Below are 20,535 nucleotides of genomic sequence, written 5' to 3'. Positions count from 1 at the left end.
GAATCATTGTGAGCTGGTTCACGCATGCACAGGTAATTAGACCACTTAAATGCTGCTGTCAAATGGTTAAATAGCAGCAATTGGAGCTGCTGTTACAGGTAGACACCAGATGTATAACAAAGCCGGCATCGACTGTATATAGTGCGGGCTCAGCTCCTGAGCCTGCTCCATGCATCCGCATCCAACATAGGAAATACTATCATGTCCTACATCAGGAATGGGCTGCTTGAAATACGGTAATCTTGTGAATTAAATAGAAATAGCAATTAGTTATCAGCTTCACATTCAGTTAGGAGCTGGGTTGCAGTGTCACTACACAATGAATAAAGCACCAATATGCTGTGTATTTCCAGCAACCTTGGGAACCTGTTAACAGCTGACTAATAATAATAATTTTTATTTCTATAGCACCAAATATTCTGCAGAACTTTACAATTAAGCAGGAACGTGTACAGACAATAAAAAAATACAATGTAACACATTTCAACAGCTACAGGAGTAGTGAGGTCCCTGCTCACAAGCTTATAAACTATAAGGAAATAGGGGACACAATAAGTAGAACGTGCTGATATTTATAGTCCAGCCATCATTATAATAAATAAGGGTTTTCATATTAAGCTGCTAGATCTGGTCATCAGCTAGGATCTGTCTAAGGCCCCCTTTGCATGTCTGTTTTTTATGTCCATATGCGGTCCTTTATTTAAGGACTGCAAATACGGACACACGCACATCCACTGAATGCATACATGGTGCACATACAGGGCCGGCGATAGGGGCAGGCAGACCAGGCAGCTGCTGGGGCCCCTGCTCCCCCAGGGGCCCCCAGGTAGCGGCAGGTCACGCAGCCATTCTGGGGAGGGGAGGGAAGGGGGGATGTGGGCTGTGCTGTATACTACTGTGCGGGCTGTGCTGTATACTACTGTGTGGGCAGTGCTGTATACTACTGTGTGAGCAGTGCTGTATACTACTGTGTGGGCTGTGCAGTAAAGTACTGTGTGGGTTGTGCTATATACTACTATGTGGGCTGTGCTCTATGCTACTGTGTGCGCAGTGCTGTATACTGCTGTGTGGGCAGTGCTGTATACTGCTGTGTGGGCAGTGCTGTATACTATTATGTGGCTGTGCTATATACTACTGTGTGGGCAGTGCTGTATACTACTGTGTGGGCTGCGCTGTATACTACTGTGTGGGCTGCGCTGTATACTACTGTGTGGGCAGTGCTGTATTCTACTGTGTGGGCAGTGCTGTATACTACTGTGTGGGCAGTGCTGTATACTACTGTGTGGGCTGTGATATATACTACTGTGTGGGCTGTGCTATATACTACGTGGCTGTGCTATATACTACTATGTGGGCTGTGCTATATACTACTATGTGAGTTGTGCTATATACTATGGAGGTACATTATATTCTATGGAGGAGGCTGTGTTATATACAATGGGGGGCTGCATTATATTCTGTGGGGGGCTTTATTAGATTTTATGAGGGATGATTGCATCATACACTTTGATGGGGCTACATTATATTCTATGGGGAGGTGGGCTGTATTATATCCTGTCCGGGGCTACATTATATTCAATGGGGGTGCTGTATTATATTTATATTCTATTATATTATATTACAACAGAGTATTTTTTGACCTCTCTGTGCGCTTTTGTGTTTTCAAGTTCTTTGGTGGTATGAACAGGTTCTTACAGACTTGTTCGCTATGCAGGTGGCCCATGTGTTTTTGGTTTTATAATTGTTCTCTTGTTTCTACAAGACTGGGGAGTTCACCACTCCTCTGTGGGTCATTTGCATTGTAGCTGTTCCATCTCGCATGTTCAACGTGGATATTTTCTCTCTGAGCCCTGTTCATACAGGTACTATACAGATGATCAGGTTTTTAAATACATCAGATAGGGATTATATACATTAGACAGGACTGCTCTATTATGGGTATACCTTGGCGATTGATGGAGCAGCTTAACATACTTTTTTTTGGCAAAAAAACATATTAACTAAATACCCTGTATTTTTTCATTTTTTGACTAACACTTGCTTATTTACTGTGATTTTTTACAACAGAGTATTTTTTGACCTCTCTGTGCGCTTTTGTATTTTCAAGTTCTTTGGTGGTGTGAACAGGTTCCTACAGACTTGTTTGCTATGCAGGTGGCCCATGTGTTTTTGGTTTTATAATTGTTCTCTTGTTTCTACAAGACTGGGGAGTTCACCACTCCTCTGTGGGTCATTTGCATTGTAGCTGTTCCATCTCGCATGTTCAACGTGGATATTTTCTCTCTGAACCCTGTTCATACAGGTACTATACAGATGATCAGGTTTTTAAATACATCAGATAGGGATTATACACATTAGACAGGACTACTCTATTATGGGTATACCTTGGCGATTGGTGGAGCAGCTTAACATACTTTTTTTGGCAAAAAAACATATTAACTAAATACCCTGTATTTTTTCATTTTTTGACTAACACTTGCTAATTTACTGTGACTTTTTTACAACAGAGTATTTTTTGACCTTTCTGTGCGCTTTTGTGTTTTCAAGTTCTTTGGTGGTGTGAACAGGTTCCTACAGACTTGTTCGCTATGCAGGTGGCCCATGTGTTTTTGGTTTTATAATTGTTCTCTTGTTTCTACAAGACTGGGGAGTTCACCACTCCTCTGTGGGTCATTTGCATTGTAGCTGTTCCATCTCGCATGTTCAACGTGGATATTTTCTCTCTGAGCCCTGTTCATACAGGTACTATACAGATGATCAGGTTTTTAAATACATCAGATAGGGATTATATACATTAGACAGGACTGCTCTATTATGGGTATACCTTGGCGATTGATGGAGCAGCTTAACATACATTTTTGGCAAAAAAAACATATTAACTAAATACCCTGTATTTTTTCATTTTTTGACTAGCACTTGCTTATTTACTGTGACTTTTTTACAACAGAGTATTTTTTGACCTCTCTGTGCGCTTTTGTATTTTCAAGTTCTTTGGTGGTGTGAACAGGTTCCTACAGACTTGTTCGCTATGCAGGTGGCCCATGTGTTTTTGGTTTATAATTGTTCTCTTGTTTCTACAAGACTGGGGAGTTCACCACTCCTCTGTGGGTCATTTGCATTGTAGCTGTTCCATCTCGCATGTTCAACATGGATATTTTCTCTCTGAACCCTGTTCATACAGGTACTATACAGATGATCAGGTTTTTAAATACATCAGATAGGGATTATACACATTAGACAGGACTGCTCTATTATGGGTATACCTTGGCGATTGGTGGAGCAGCTTAACATACTTTTTTTTCCAAAAAAACATATTAACTAAATACCCTGTATTTTTTCATTTTTTGACTAGCACTTGCTTATTTACTGTGACTTTTTTACAACAGAGTATTTTTTGACCTCTCTGTGCGCTTTTGTGTTTTCAAGTTCTTTGGTGGTGTGAACAGGTTCCTACAGACTTGTTCGCTATGCAGGTGGCCCATGTGTTTTTGGTTTTATTATATTCTATGGGTAGGTTACATTATACTCTGTGGGGGGTTACATTATACTCTGTGGGGGGTTACATTATACTCTGTGGGGTGGCTGCATTATACTCTGTGGGGTGGTTGCATTATACTCTGTGGGGTGGTGGCTGCATTATACTATATGTGGGCTGAATTATACTATATCGAGGACTATGGGGAATACATTATACTGTGAGAAGAACTATGGGGTGCATTACACTATGGGAAGTGAATTGTACTACATGGATGACTATGCGGTGCATTATACTATATGGAGCACTGTGAGGAGTGTATTATGCTATATGGAGGACTGAGGAGTATATTTTAATATAGGGAGGACTATGAGGAGTGTATTATACTATATGGAGGACTATAGGGCACATTATATTATATGGAGGACTATGGGGTGTGCATTTTACAATATGGAGAACTGTGGTGCACATTATAGTATATGGAGTATGGGGTGTATTATACTAAACAAGCAAAATGCTGCATATTCATTGGGTGATTGGATTGTTTATGCCGGAATACAAATCATTGTTCTCAGCAGGACATCGCCGGTGTAAACTGTAGATGTGCTGCTGATAACATGATACTGTATGGTGATCCGTTAGTGATCTATCAGTGATCGTTCTGTCCCCATTATTCTTTCTCAGACGGTGGAAAGAGGCCGGGAAATAAGCATCCAACGACTTCAATATTGTCGATCACACTTGTTTAGCGTCCTGAGATCAGCGCATGTAAATACAACCAAAATGCTTCTGTGTGATCTGCAATATGTTATCATTTGAGGCCCCATTTTAAACTTTGCCTAGGGCCCCACTTTGCCTAAAACCGGCCCTGGCTGCATGCTCACTTATGTTTTCACCTTTTCCTTCTTGGTGTTGCAATATCAATGTTGAGGAGTGTATATATTATAAAACTTCAGTATGTCATTATATAAAGAAAATAACATTGTCCTATGAAGCCCACATTGACCTTTAGCAGGCCCCCAGCTGCCATCATAACCCATTGGAACCTTACGATCGCAATGCTGGGGAATCATTGGGAGCTGGTTCACGCATGCACAGGTAATTAGACCACTTAAATGCTGCTGTCAAATGGTTAAATAGCAGCAATTGGAGCTGCTGTTACAGGTAGACACCAGATGTATAACAAAGCCGGCATCGACCGTATATAGTGCGGGCTCAGCTCCTGAGCCTGCTCCATGCATCCGCATCCAACATAGGAAATACTATCATGTCCTACATCAGGAATGGGCTGCTTGAAATACGGTAATCTTGTGAATTAAATAGAAATAGCAATTAGTTATCAGCTTCACATTCAGTTAGGAGCTGGGTTGCAGTGTCACTACACAATGAATAAAGCACCAATATGCTGTGTATTTCCAGCAACCTTGGGAACCTGTTAACAGCTGACTAATAATAATAATTTTTATTTCTATAGCACCAAATATTCTGCAGAACTTTACAATTAAGCAGGAACGTGTACAGACAATAAAAAAATACAATGTAACACATTTCAACAGCTACAGGAGTAGTGAGGGCCCTGCTCACAAGCTTATAATCTATAAAGAAATAGGGGACACAATAAGTAGAACGTGCTGATATTTATAGTCCAGCCATCATTATAATAAATAAGGGTTTTCATATTAAGCTGCTAGATCTGGTCATCAGCTAGGATCTGTCTAAGGCCCCCTTTGCATGTCTGTTTTTTATGTCCATATGCGGTCCTTTATTTAAGGACTGCAAATACGGACACACGCACATCCACTGAATGCATACATGGTGCACATACAGGGCCGGCGATAGGGGCAGGCAAACCAGGCAGCTGCTGGGGCCCCCGCTCCCCCAGGGGCCCCCAGGTGGCGGCAGGTCACACAGCCATTCTGGGGAGGGGAGGGAAGGGGGGATGTGGGCTGTGCTGTATACTACTGTGCGGGCTGTGCTGTATACTACTGTGTGGGCAGTGCTGTATACTACTGTGTGAGCAGTGCTGTATACTACTGTGTGGGCTGTGCAGTAAAGTACTGTGTGGGTTGTGCTATATACTACTATGTGGGCTGTGCTCTATGCTACTGTGTGCGCAGTGCTGTATACTGCTGTGTGGGCAGTGCTGTATACTGCTGTGTGGGCAGTGCTGTATACTACTATGTGGCTGTGCTATATACTACTGTGTGGGCAGTGCTGTATACTACTGTGTGGGCTGCGCTGTATACTACTGTGTGGGCAGTGCTGTATTCTACTGTGTGGGCAGTGCTGTATACTACTGTGTGGGCAGTGCTGTATACTACTGTGTGGGCTGTGATATATACTACTGTGTGGGCTGTGCTATATACTACGTGGCTGTGCTATATACTACTATGTGGGCTGTGCTATATACTACTATGTGAGTTGTGCTATATACTATGGAGGTACATTATATTCTATGGAGGAGGCTGTGTTATATACAATGGGGGGCTGCATTATATTCTGTGGGGGGCTTTATTAGATTTTATGAGGGATGATTGCATCATACACTTTGATGGGGCTACATTATATTCTATGGGGAGGTGGGCTGTATTATATCCTGTCCGGGGCTACATTATATTCAATGGGGGTGCTGTATTATATTTATATTCTATTATATTATATTAAAACAGAGTATTTTTTGACCTCTCTGTGCGCTTTTGTGTTTTCAAGTTCTTTGGTGGTATGAACAGGTTCTTACAGACTTGTTCGCTATGCAGGTGGCCCATGTGTTTTTGGTTTTATAATTGTTCTCTTGTTTCTACAAGACTGGGGAGTTCACCACTCCTCTGTGGGTCATTTGCATTGTAGCTGTTCCATCTCGCATGTTCAACGTGGATATTTTCTCTCTGAACCCTGTTCATACATGTACTATACAGATGATCAGGTTTTTAAATACATCAGATAGGGATTATACACATTAGACAGGACTGCTCTATTATGGGTATACCTTGGCGATTGGTGGAGCAGCTTAACATACTTTTTTTTGCAAAAAAACATATTAACTAAATACCCTGTATTTTTTCATTTTTTTGACTAGCACTTGCTTATTTACTGTGACTTTTTTACAACAGAGTATTTTTTTACCTCTCTGTGCGCTTTTGTGTTTTCAAGTTCTTTGGTGGTGTGAACAGGTTCCTACAGACTTGTTCGCTATGCAGGTGGCCCATGTGTTTTTTGGTTTTATAATTGTTCTCTTGTTTCTACAAGACTGGGGAGTTCATTACTCCTCTGTGGGTCATTTGCATTGTAGCTGTTCCATCTCGCATGTTCAACGTGGATATTTTCTCTCTGAGCCCTGTTCATACTGGTACTATACAGATGATCAGGTTTTTAAATACATCAGATAGGGATTATATACATTAGACAGGACTGCTCTATTATGGGTATACCTTGGCGATTGATGGAGCAGCTTAACATACTTTTTTTTGGCAAAAAAACATATTAACTAAATACCCTGTATTTTTTCATTTTTTGACTAACACTTGCTTATTTACTGTGACTTTTTTACAACAGAGTATTTTTTGACCTCTTTGTGTGCTTTTGTATTTTCAAGTTCTTTGGTGGTGTGAACAGGTTCCTACAGACTTGTTCGCTATGCAGGCGGCCCATGTGTTTTTGGTTTTATAATTGTTCTCTTGTTTCTACAAGACTGGGGAGTTCACCACTCCTCTGTGGGTCATTTGAATTGTAGCTGTTCCATCTCGCATGTTCAACGTGGATATTTTCTCTCTGAGCCCTGTTCATACAGGTACTATACAGATGATCAGGTTTTTAAATACATCAGATAGGGATTATATACATTAGACAGGACTGCTCTATTAAGGGTATACCTTGGCGATTGATGGAGCAGCTTAACATACTTTTTTGGGCAAAAAAACATATTAACTAAATACCCTGTATTTTTTCATTTTTTGACTAGCACTTGCTTATTTACTGTGACTTTTTTACAACAGAGTATTTTTTGACCTCTCTGTGCGCTTTTGTGTTTTCAAGTTCTTTGGTGGTGTGAACAGGTTCCTACAGACTTGTTCGCTATGCAGGTGGCCCATGTGTTTTTGGTTTTATAATTGTTCTCTTGTTTCTATAAGACTGGGGAGTTCACCACTCCTCTGTGGGTCATTTGCATTGTAGCTGTTCCATTTCGCATGTTCAACGTGGATATTTTCTCTCTGAACCCTGTTCATACATGTACTATACAGATGATCAGGTTTTTAAATACATCAGATAGGGATTATACACATTAGACAGGACTGCTCTATTATGGGTATACCTTGGCGATTGGTGGAGCAGCTTAACATACTTTTTTTTGCAAAAAAACATATTAACTAAATACCCTGTATTTTTTCATTTTTTTGACTAGCACTTGCTTATTTACTGTGACTTTTTTACAACAGAGTATTTTTTTACCTCTCTGTGCGCTTTTGTGTTTTCAAGTTCTTTGGTGGTGTGAACAGGTTCCTACAGACTTGTTCGCTATGCAGGTGGCCCATGTGTTTTTTGGTTTTATAATTGTTCTCTTGTTTCTACAAGACTGGGGAGTTCATTACTCCTCTGTGGGTCATTTGCATTGTAGCTGTTCCATCTCGCATGTTCAACGTGGATATTTTCTCTCTGAGCCCTGTTCATACTGGTACTATACAGATGATCAGGTTTTTAAATACATCAGATAGGGATTATATACATTAGACAGGACTGCTCTATTATGGGTATACCTTGGCGATTGATGGAGCAGCTTAACATACTTTTTTTTGGCAAAAAAACATATTAACTAAATACCCTGTATTTTTTCATTTTTTGACTAACACTTGCTTATTTACTGTGACTTTTTTACAACAGAGTATTTTTTGACCTCTTTGTGTGCTTTTGTATTTTCAAGTTCTTTGGTGGTGTGAACAGGTTCCTACAGACTTGTTCGCTATGCAGGCGGCCCATGTGTTTTTGGTTTTATAATTGTTCTCTTGTTTCTACAAGACTGGGGAGTTCACCACTCCTCTGTGGGTCATTTGAATTGTAGCTGTTCCATCTCGCATGTTCAACGTGGATATTTTCTCTCTGAGCCCTGTTCATACAGGTACTATACAGATGATCAGGTTTTTAAATACATCAGATAGGGATTATATACATTAGACAGGACTGCTCTATTAAGGGTATACCTTGGCGATTGATGGAGCAGCTTAACATACTTTTTTGGGCAAAAAAACATATTAACTAAATACCCTGTATTTTTTCATTTTTTGACTAGCACTTGCTTATTTACTGTGACTTTTTTACAACAGAGTATTTTTTGACCTCTCTGTGCGCTTTTGTGTTTTCAAGTTCTTTGGTGGTGTGAACAGGTTCCTACAGACTTGTTCGCTATGCAGGTGGCCCATGTGTTTTTGGTTTTATAATTGTTCTCTTGTTTCTACAAGACTGGGGAGTTCACCACTCCTCTGTGGGTCATTTGCATTGTAGCTGTTCCATTTCGCATGTTCAACGTGGATATTTTCTCTCTGAGCCCTGTTCATACAGGTACTATACAGATGATCAGGTTTTTAAATACATCAGATAGGGATTATATACATTAGACAGGACTGCTCTATTAAGGGTATACCTTGGCGATTGATGGAGCAGCTTAACATACTTTTTTTTCCAAAAAAACATATTAACTAAATACCCTGTATTTTTTCATTTTTTTGACTAGCACTTGCTTATTTACTGTGACTTTTTTACAACAGAGTATTTTTTTACCTCTCTGTGCACTTTTGTGTTTTCAAGTTCTTTGGTGGTGTGAACAGGTTCCTACAGACTTGTTCACTATGCAGGTGGCCCATGTGTTTTTGGTTTTATTATATTCTTTGGGTAGGTTACATTATACTCTGTGGGGGCTTACATTATACTCTGTGGGGGGTTACATTATACTCTGTGGGGTGGCTGCATTATACTCTGTGGGGTGGTTGCATTATACTCTGTGGGGTGGTGGCTGCATTATACTATATGTGGGCTGAATTATACTATATCGAGGACTATGGGGAATACATTATACTATAAGAAGAACTATGGGGTGCATTATACTATGGGAAGTGAATTGTACTACATGGATGACTATGCGGTGCATTATACTATATGGAGCACTGTGAGCAGTGTATTATGCTATATGGAGGACTGAGGAGTATATTTTAATATAGGGAGGACTATGAGGAGTGTATTATACTATATGGAGGACTATAGGGCACATTATATTATATGGAGGACTATGGGGTGTGCATTTTACAATATGGAGAACTGTGGTGCACATTATAGTATATGGAGTATGGGGTGTATTATACTAAACAAGCAAAATGCTGCATATTCATTGGGTGATTGGATTGTTTATGCCGGAATACAAATCATTGTTCTCAGCAGGACATCGCCGGTGTAAACTGTAGATGTGCTGCTGATAACATGATACTGTATGGTGATCCGTTAGTGATCTATCAGTGATCGTTCTGTCCCCATTATTCTTTCTCAGATGGTGGAAAGAGGCCGGGAAATAAGCATCCAACGACTTCAATATTGTCGATCACACTTGTTTAGCGGCCTGAGATCAGCGCATGTAAATACAACCAAAATGCTTCTGTGTGATCTGCAATATGTTATCATTTGAGGCCCCATTTTAAACTTTGCCTAGGGCCCCACTTTGCCTAAAACCGGCCCTGGCTGCATGCTCACTTATGTTTTCACCTTTTCCTTCTTGGTGTTGCAATATCAATGTTGAGGAGTGTATATATTATAAAACTTCAGTATGTCATTATATAAAGAAAATAACATTGTCCTATGAAGCCCACATTGACCTTTAGCAGGCCCCCAGCTGCCATCACAACCCATTGGAACCTTACGATCGCAGTGCTGGGGAATCATTGGGAGCTGGTTCACGCATGCACAGGTAATTAGACCACTTAAATGCTGCTGTCAAATGGTTAAATAGCAGCAATTGGAGCTGCTGTTACAGGTAGACACCAGATGTATAACAAAGCCGGCATCGACTGTATATAGTGCGGGCTCAGCTCCTGAGCCTGCTCCATGCATCCGCATCCAACATAGGAAATACTATCATGTCCTACATCAGGAATGGGCTGCTTGAAATACGGTAATCTTGTGAATTAAATAGAAATAGCAATCAGTTATCAGCAGGATCTTGTGAGTGTACACCTACCTCATGTAACAGCTGGTTCAATGATCCATTCGGCATGTACTCTGTCACAATCCCAATGTTATCTTCATTATAACAAATTCCCAAAATTGGAAGAATAAAACTGAACCTGGCTTTATGTAAAATTTCTGCTTCTTTTAAGATTTTATTTCTTTCACTGCAGAACACAAACAGAACAAAAACCCTATAAGAATAAAAGTCAGGGAAACGTGTGTGACCTTATCCATATGTTCTGGCCGCATGCATACTTACTAATATTTACAGTAGATTGCAAAATGTGTGGCGTTTAAGCCTCCCCCTTCCTTCCCAAAGCCATAAAAATCGACAGTTTGGATGTGGTTTTGTTAAAAAAAATTATCCCTTTAAAGTCTGGTTCCCAGAATTATCACCGCAAAATTGTAAATGTTTGCAAGTATGGATTTATGTGTTTGCTCATCGATGTATCACTGTACAAGCAGTACCCTAATTTATAGCAGCTGCAAGCAAGTATATAATATGAAAGTGCCTCAGTAAAAAGATATATTATTGAGATAGAAAGGGGAAAATATCTCTCTAATAAAATGCGTATATTACATACTGTAGAATATAAGGATGTGTTGGCAGTTCCGCTATTATAATGTGCTCTTTTTCCCACGGTTTTTATGAAATGTTAAAGCCCCAAATTAATTCATAACCCAGAACTGTCCCCTAACTAAAGATTCAGACCAAATCAAAAAATTAATTCACTCCCTATACCAGACCACTAAAATGAATTCAGACAACCAGACCACAATCTCTATTCAAACATCAGATCAGACCACGACATTTACTTGGGAAGCATCAGAGCACAATGCAGCAGCACCTGGATCTGAAGAAAACCCGTCCTGGGAGATGTAAGGGAAGTAAATGAAGGCGTTACTGTGAATGCTACACAGAGTCATTGTTAGACAGAGAAAATGCCCATAATTTGCAAGCCTCAGCTCATTTGGGGATGAGAAATAGGGATGAACAGGATTAAAGATAATCACAGGTAAAAATGTAACACGGATCTCATCAATATATCTGTATCTGCTTCCTCTAAGTCTTCTCCATCGTGGCCAATTGAAGATCTATAATATAACGCTGGGAGCGTCACTCTGTCCGAAGCCTTTACAGACTGCGCAAGCGCAAGCGCCGGCGCAGTCTGGGCCTCACAGAGTGATGCTCCCGGGAGATCGCGGTATGTGTTAACACTGAACACACACCGCGATCTCCAACAGAGAAGCAGGGACCGCCAGGAGGGTGAGTATCGGCTATATTCACCTGTCCTCTGTTCCACCGCTGCGCGCCGCCATCTTCCCGGTCCTCGGCCTGTGACCTTAAGTTCAGAGGGCGCGATGACGCGCTTAATGCGCGCCGGCGCCGCCCTCTGACTGACTAATCACAGCCAGAGGACCGGGAAGATGGCGCAGCAGTGGAACGGAGGACAGGTGAATATAGTAAGTGCTGGGGGGCCTGAGCTGGCAGCAATACCGGCACCTGACCCCCACAGCGCGCCGGTGTCCCGCCTGCTCAGGCCCCCCAGCACTCGGCATCCAGCGACGATAGGTGAGCATGTTTTTTTTTTTTTTTTTTTATATATATTGCAGTAGCATACGGGGGTATATAGAATGGAGCATGTTAAGGGGGCCATCAACCATAATGGAGCAGTGTACGGGGGCATATAGAATGGAGCATGTTAAGGGGGCCATCAACCATAATGGAGCAGTGTACGGGGGCATATAGAATGGAGCATGTTAAGGGGGCCATCAACCATAATGGAACAGTGTACGGGGGCATAGAGTATGGAGCATCTTATGAGGCAATAAACCATAATGGAGCAGTGTATGGGGGCATAGAGTATGGAGCATCTTATGGGGCCATAAACCATAATGGAGCAGTGTACGGGGGCATATAGTATGGAGCATCTTATGGGGGCCATAAACCTTTATGGAACAGCGTACGGGGGCATATACAATGGAGCATCTTATGGGGCCATAAACCATAATGGAGCAGTGTACGGGGGCATATACCATGGAGCATCTTATGGGGGCCATAAACCTTTATGGAACAGCGTACGGGGCATACACTATGGAGCATCTTATGGGGGCCATAAACCATAATGGAGCAGTGTACGGGGGCATATACAATGGAGCATCTTATGGGGCCATAAACCATAATGGAGCAGTGTACGGGGGCATATACCATGGAGCATCTTATGGGGGCCATAAACCTTTATGGAACAGCGTACGGGGCATACACTATGGAGCATCTTATGGGGGCCATAAACCATAATGGAGCAGTGTACGGGGCATATACTATGGAGCATCTTATGGAGGCCATAAACCATAATGGAGCAGTGTACGGGGGCATACACCATGGAGCATCTTATGGGGGCCATAAACCTTTATGGAACAGCGTACGGGGCATACACTATGGAGCATCTTATGGGGGCCATAAACCATAATGGAGCAGTGTACGGGGCATATACTATGGAGCATCTTATGGAGGCCATAAACCATAATGGAGCAGTGTACGGGGGCATACACCATGGAGCATCTTATGGGGGCCATAAACCTTTATGGAACAGCGTACGGGGCATACACTATGGAGCAGTGTACGGGGGCGTATACTATGGAGCATCTTATGGGGGCCATAAACCTTTATGGAGCAGCGTATGGGGCATATGGATGGGAGCAGCAAATTAAAGAACGGTGGCGCAGGATGGGAGCAGCACATGACAGAACGGGGGCGCAGGATGGGAGCAGCACATGACAGAATAGGGCAGCACATGACAGAACGGGGGTGCAGGATGGGAGCAGCACATGACAGAACGGGGGCGCAGGATGGGAGCAGCACATGACAGAACGGGAGCGCAGGATGGCAGCAGCACATGACAGAATGGGGGCGCAGGATAGGTGCAGCACATGACAGGATGGGGACGCAGGATGGGTGCAGCACATGACAGGATGGGGACGCAGGATGGGTGCAGCACATGACAGGATTGGGACGCAGGATGGGTGCAGAACATGACAGGATGGGGACGCAGGATGGAGCAGCACATGACAGGATGGGGACCATATACCAATATAAATGCTCGCCACCCGGAGCGTAGAACGGGTTCAATAGTTAGTTATAATATATACAGCAACTTTTTTGGCAGCTGTGGAAGAAATGCTCTAGAGTAAGAACGCTTTTTAAAAGAGAAGTGTTAATAGTTTACTTTAATCAATTAACAAAATACAAAGAGAATGAACAAAAGAAAAATTGTCACAACTCTTGTCAGGTGATCCGGGACCAGGGGCTCCTTCCCTGTCCCTAACTTTAGGGGGCGCCCTAGCTTGCCTTGTTCCCTGGGTTACTTCTGAAGGTGAAGATGCCACGGCCATGTATCTCGCCTGAATCCACCCTCAGTCTGTACCCTTCCCCCACCAAGGGGAGTAGCAGCGTGCCGTAGTACACCAACCAGATGAACAAGGTAACGCAAACAGGGGAAATGGAAAATACTAGACATACAATTATATACTCACATATGACAGAAGTATGCATCGGGGAGAGAAGGATGGGGTAAAACCAAAGTAGGAGAAGAAACCAGATTTTCACATTCACAAAACCAAGCAACAGTAACAAATAAATCCACTTAACGCCTCCTCCAATAATCACCAAGTACTATACTCCCAGCCACGAAGCATAAGCTATGATGTGTGTCAGTCAGAACCCAAATTATATAGGGGACGGGACTAGCTAACAGTGCTCAGCTGAGAGCCTTAGCTCCCAGAACTCTCAGCAGAGTAAATTAACCCCTGCACTGCCAAAAGAAATCGACACAGTTAAATAAGAAGGTAAAGTGCTTCTAATCAGTGCAAGAGTAGGAGCAATCAGACGCCGCAGTCTTCTGGCTCCTCTGTTGCTGTAACCCAGTGACAGAAATATAAATATCAATATTTGGTGTGATCGCCCTTTGCCTTCAAAACACCATCAATTCTTCTACGTACATTTGCACATACTTGTTTAAGTAACTCAGCAGTTAGGTTGTGCCAAACATCAAGGCACACTAACCACAGATCTTCACTATATGAGGCTTGGCCAAATCCTTCTGTCTCTTCATATAATCACAGGAAGACTCCATGATGTTGAGATCAGGGGCCACATCATCACCTCCAGGACTCCTTGTTCTTCCTTATGCTGAAGACGGTTGTTAATTACATTTACTGTATGTTTGGGGACAGTGCCCTACTGCAGAATATATTTGGAGCCAATCAAACGCTTCGCTGATGGAGAAGTATCTGTTTTATGTCTCACAATTAAAGAGAACAAGGGAGAGTTAACATTATATATATATATATATATATATATATATATATAATATTATGAATATCAATGTCAATCAATTAAATATTATTTTGATTCAGATTTCATTATTAATCCACTTTGCATTTTGATTGAGAAAAGAAAGTTATTAACACTTCTATTTTTGAAATTATTTTTTTCACACCTTCCTAAAACTTTTGCAATGAACTGTAATAATATAATAAGGATAGTTCCATACTATGATGAATTATGGAGGCACTGTGAGAGTGTGAGTTCCTGAACTTGTTGGTAAACATATATATGCTTTTATACAGGTTTAACGGTCAAGACACTTCTCAAACACAGTATTCTTAAAAATGTGTAGATCTTACAATATGGCGGAGTTTCACTTGACAACATTTCAGGGCTAGAATTTTCAGAAAACACAAACAGTCATTTCCACTCTGTGGTTTGTGGTGCTCCTGGGCTTTCGACACCAGGTATACTCTGACTCACTCTCTCGCAGCTCCCTATCCAGGTATCAGTGAGGCCACTCTCACACTTGCACTTTTCATCAAGCAACTCAAGGCAATCTCATTCACTGATATCTCGCAATAGTCCCACTTGGCCCTTGCCCTCCTGTCACTTAGTCTAAAGATGGTCCTCTCCTGGAACCTTGTTTTTTAGGCCTTAGGCCAACAACCAAGCTATCATCCTAAAGGCCTTCACCAAACTTCTCACTCTAAACTTTGATTCCAGTACAGTCATCCCTGGTCTGAAATTAAACTACCTCTCACTGTGGGGACTCTAACCTTCATTTATGTATTGTCTTCACTGTGATATTCTCCCTTTCTGCCCGTGGGTATGGTGGGGACTATGACTTTACTAACTGCATTTTAGCACGTCTTAACCCTGTAGCTCTCTCTATTTCTTCAGGGAACTGCTCTCTACTTTTCTCCAGTACTGCACATCCTTATTCTGTTTTATATCAGACAATCACATGACTCACGGTTAGTCACTCACAATTCCGCGCCACAAAATATCACCCACTCTTGTTTAGACAGTTGCAGATTCAGCTACTTGTTACTGCTCATACAGTGAAGGTCCCAGACCCATTTTCAAATGAAATATGTTTTATCAACTAAAAAAATGTTCAACTTCCACTAGGCCAACATGGTAGATCAAACGTGCATCCGGCCCGGTCATACATCATTACATGATTTTTCCATAAAGATTTATAAGGTGTAAAGTTCTAGCCAACAGCAGTAACAGCTCAACATCAATACAAAAGGAAAAAAGGGCTAACCATCTCTCGTGTACTTACAGCCTCATACGGTGTCTGTGGCTCAGTGTGCCATTTATTACAGGCTCTGTGTGCATGATATATCTTCCAATTGTCACAGATATCCAATATTCACAATAAAATCTCACATATTTACTGTATTTTATTGCCTTTGTTTTTAATCCATTTGTAACCTGTGACCTGACCTGACATTGACGAAGGAACTTTTGGGTCCGAAACGCGCATCGGGGTGCACATCCTTACACACTTGGCGGTCCTGGAGATATCCCCCCAGCTTTTATAGTAAGTAGCATTGGATCATATGTCTACTGAGCATTTTCCCATGTAGATAGTGCATATTATACCTGGCATATCTTCCTTTATATATACTTAACACTCTGCACTTTTGGTCAGTATTGTTTGCATGTGAGTTTTCACATTAAATATTATCCCCTATATATTCGCACAGTGCACTTTCCCATATGGTCTTCTCACGCCGTATTTATCTTACACTTTGCACTTTTTGGCCAGCAATGCCTGCATATGAACTCTACATATAACATTCACATAGGAAGTCATCTCCTTACCATTGGCACTTAGCACTTTTTTAAGCATATATTTAGGTCTGCTTGGAATATATATATATATCTAATATATAAAGCTGAATGTGTGTGTGTGTATGTATGTGTGTCCGGGATTGGCATCTGCACCGTCGCAGCTACAGCCACAAAATTTTGCACAGTCACACGTCTGGACCCCGAGAGCGTCATAGGCTATGTTGTGAGGTGAAATTTTAACCCCGCGCTTTCCAATTCACCAAACAATTTTGCCCCTATCTACATAATGTGAAAAAAATGAAAGGAAAAGTGTAGGAGGCAAATTGACAGCTGCCAGATGTGAACAAGGGGGACTTAAAGAATGAGAGCGATGGCGCCAAAGAGTATATACCGTACAGTTGCTAAGGTGGGGCCCCAACATGGGACACTCACCACACACGGGGATATGAACACACACACAAAATGCGCCACACACTACCACGTGCTTGAACACATATCACCCTCAGCACACATTTCACCACAAATACACCAACCTCGCCACATAAAAGTCGCCGCTCAAAACTCGCCACGCGCAGAACTCGCCACATGCAAAAACTAGGCTCTTGCAAAACTCGCCACAAGTGCAAAACTCACCTCATGGAAAACTCGCCACACGCAAAACTTGCACACGCGGAAAAATTGCCACATGCACAAAAGTTGCAACACATGCAAAAGTTGCCTCACACAAAACTTGCACATACTCAAAAGGCACCACACATAAAACTCGCCACGCACAAAACTCGCCATGCGCAAAAATTGCTGCACACAACTTGCTACACTAACCTGTCACATGCAACTCGACACATAAAAAGTTGCTACACGCATGTTGCCACACAAAACTCATCTCACAAAAATCGCTACATGCATGTCGCCACACGCAACTCAACACGCACAACTTGACAAACGAAACTCGCCCTAAAACACTCACAGGTCTGGTATTATCCTTCAAAAATAAAAATCTGATTATTAAGCAGACAAACTACAACAAATGTACCATATAGGAAATACGGCAGCTGTCAGTCACATGACCTGTCTATTATGTGTATGTGTGAGCTAATATGTACTGCCAGGGGGAGGGCTTCCTGTTGGCTGGGGATTTATCAGGCTGCCAATTTAGCTTACAAATACTGAGGTAAAAATACTGAGCAAATAACGTGTGAACGAGGTCTAATACAGGAGGAGATGACACACAGGTATATACTATATACAGGGGAGATGACACACAGATATATACTATATACAGGAGAGATGACACACAGGTATATACTATATAGAGGAGGAGATGACATACAGGTACATATATATACAGGAGGAGATGACATACAGGTATATACTATATACAGGAGGAGATGACACACAGGTATATACTATATACAGGAGCAGATGACCTACAGGTATATACTATATACAGGAGGAGATGACATACAGGTATATGCTATATATAGAAGATGACATGCAGGTATATACTATATACAGGAGGAGATGACACACAGATACAGTTAGGGCCAGAAATATTTGGACAGTGACACAAGTTTTGTTATTTTAGCTGTTTACAAAAACATGTTCAGAAATACAATTATATATATAATATGGGCTGAAAGTGCACACTCCCAGCTGCAATATGATAGTTTCCACATCCAAATCGGAGAAAGGGTTTAGGAATCATAGCTCTGTAATGCATAGCGTCCTCTTTTTCAAGGGACCAAAAGTAATTGGACAATGGACTCTAAGGGCTGCAATTAACTCTGAAGGCGTCTCCCTCGTTAACCTGTAATCAATGAAGTAGTTAAAAGGTCAGGGGTGGATTCCAGGTGTGTGGTTTTGCATTTGGAAGCTGTTGCTGTGAGCAGACAACATGCGGTCAAAGGAACTCTCAATTGAGGTGAAGCAGAACATCCTGAGACTGAAAAAAAAGAAAAAATCCATCAGAGAGATAGCAGACATGCTTGGAGTAGCAAAATCAACAGTTGGGTACATTCTGAGAAAAAAGGAATTGACTGGTGAGCTTGGGAACTCAAAAAGGCCTGGGCGTCCACGGATGACAACAGTGGTGGATGATCGCCGCATACTTAATTTGGTGAAGAAGAACCCGTTCACAACATCAGCTGAAGTCCAGAACACTCTCAGTGAAGTAGGTGTATCTGTCTCTAAGTCAACAGTAAAGAGAAGACTCCATGACAGTAAATACAAAGGGTTCACATCTAGATGCAAACCATTCATCATTACCAAAAATAGACAGGCCAGAGTTAAATTTGCAGAAAAACACCTCAAGAAGCCAGCTCAGTTCTGGAAAAGTATTCTATGGACAGATGAGACAAAGATCAACCTGTACCAGAATGATGGAAAGAAAAAAGTTTGGAGAAGAAAGGGAACGGCACATGATCCAAGGCACACCACATCCTCTGTAAAACATGGTGGAGGCAACGTGATGGCATGGGCATGCATGGCTTTCAATGGCACTGGGTCACTTGTGTTTATTAATGACATAAGTGCAGACAAGAGTAGCCGGATGAATTCTGAAGTGTACCGGGATATACTTTCAGCCCAGATTCAGCCAAATGCTGCAAAGTTGATTGGACGGCGCTTCATAGTACAGATGGACAATGACCCCAAGCATACAGCCAAAGCTACCCAGGAGTTCATGAGTGCCAAAAAGTGGAACATTCTGCAATGGCCAAGTCAATCTCCAGATCTAAACCCAATTGAGCATGCATTTCACTTTCTCAAATCCAGACTTAAGACGGAAAGACCCACAAACAAGCAAGACCTGAAGGCTGCGGCTGTAAAGGCCTGGCAAAGCATTAAGAAGAAGGAAACCCAGCGTTTGGTGATGTCCATGGGTTCCAGACTTAAGGCAGTGATTGCCTCCAAAGGATTTGCAACAAAATATTGAAAATAAAAATATTTTGTTTGGGTTATGTTTATTTGTCCAATTACTTTTGACCTCCTAAAATGTGGAGTGTTTGTAAAGAAATGTGTACAATTCCTACATTTTCTATCAGATATTTTTGTTCAACCCTTCAAATTAAACGTTACAATCTGCACTTGAATTCTGTTGTAGAGGTTTCATTTCAAATCCAATGTGGTGGCATGCAGAGCCCAACTCGCGAAAATTGTGTCACTGTCCAAATATTTCTGGCCCTAACTGTATATACTATATACAGGGGAGATGACACACAGGTATATATTATATACAGGAGGAGATTACATACAGGTATATACTATATATAGAAGGAGATGACATTCAGGTATATACTATATATAGGGGAGATGACACACAGCAGGTATATACTATATACAGGGGAGATGACATACAGGTATATACTATATACAGGAGATGACATACAGATGTATACTATATATAAGGGAGATGACAAACATGTATATACTGAGGTGAAAATGAGAGGTATGAGGTGAAAATGAAAAGGTGTGAGTGCAAAATGAGAGGAGTGAGGGAAATAGTGGAGTGATCAGAAAATGACAGATGTGAGGTTGAAATGACAAGTGTTAGGGGGGAATGAGAGGAGTGAGGGAGAAAATGAGAGATGTGAGGGGGAAAATGAAAGATGTGATTGGGAAAATGAGAGGCGTGATGGGAAAATAAGAGAAGTGAGGTACTAGAACTAACCACAGATATTTACTATGCCCAGGCAACGCCGGGCTCTTCAGCTAGTATATATATATA

At 41.7% G+C, this 20,535-nt stretch overlaps 1 protein-coding gene across 1 annotated transcript in view; it reads right to left on the bottom strand.

The window, feature by feature from the left end:
* The window catches only part of RIPK2 (receptor interacting serine/threonine kinase 2), a 114,436-nt gene that overhangs the window by 71,286 nt on the left and 22,615 nt on the right, over positions 1-20,535 (bottom strand). The window contains exon 2 of the mRNA XM_069731580.1: positions 10,689-10,842. Coding sequence (XP_069587681.1) covers positions 10,689-10,842 — 154 coding nt within the window. The remainder of the gene's footprint in view (positions 1-10,688; positions 10,843-20,535) is intronic.

Source organism: Ranitomeya imitator, chromosome 6 (assembly GCF_032444005.1).
Source record: "Ranitomeya imitator isolate aRanImi1 chromosome 6, aRanImi1.pri, whole genome shotgun sequence".
In the NCBI taxonomy this organism is placed as follows: Eukaryota; Metazoa; Chordata; class Amphibia; order Anura; family Dendrobatidae; genus Ranitomeya; species Ranitomeya imitator.
Note: the sequence above shows the minus strand (reverse complement) of the source record. Positions and strands in the feature narration are given on the sequence as shown.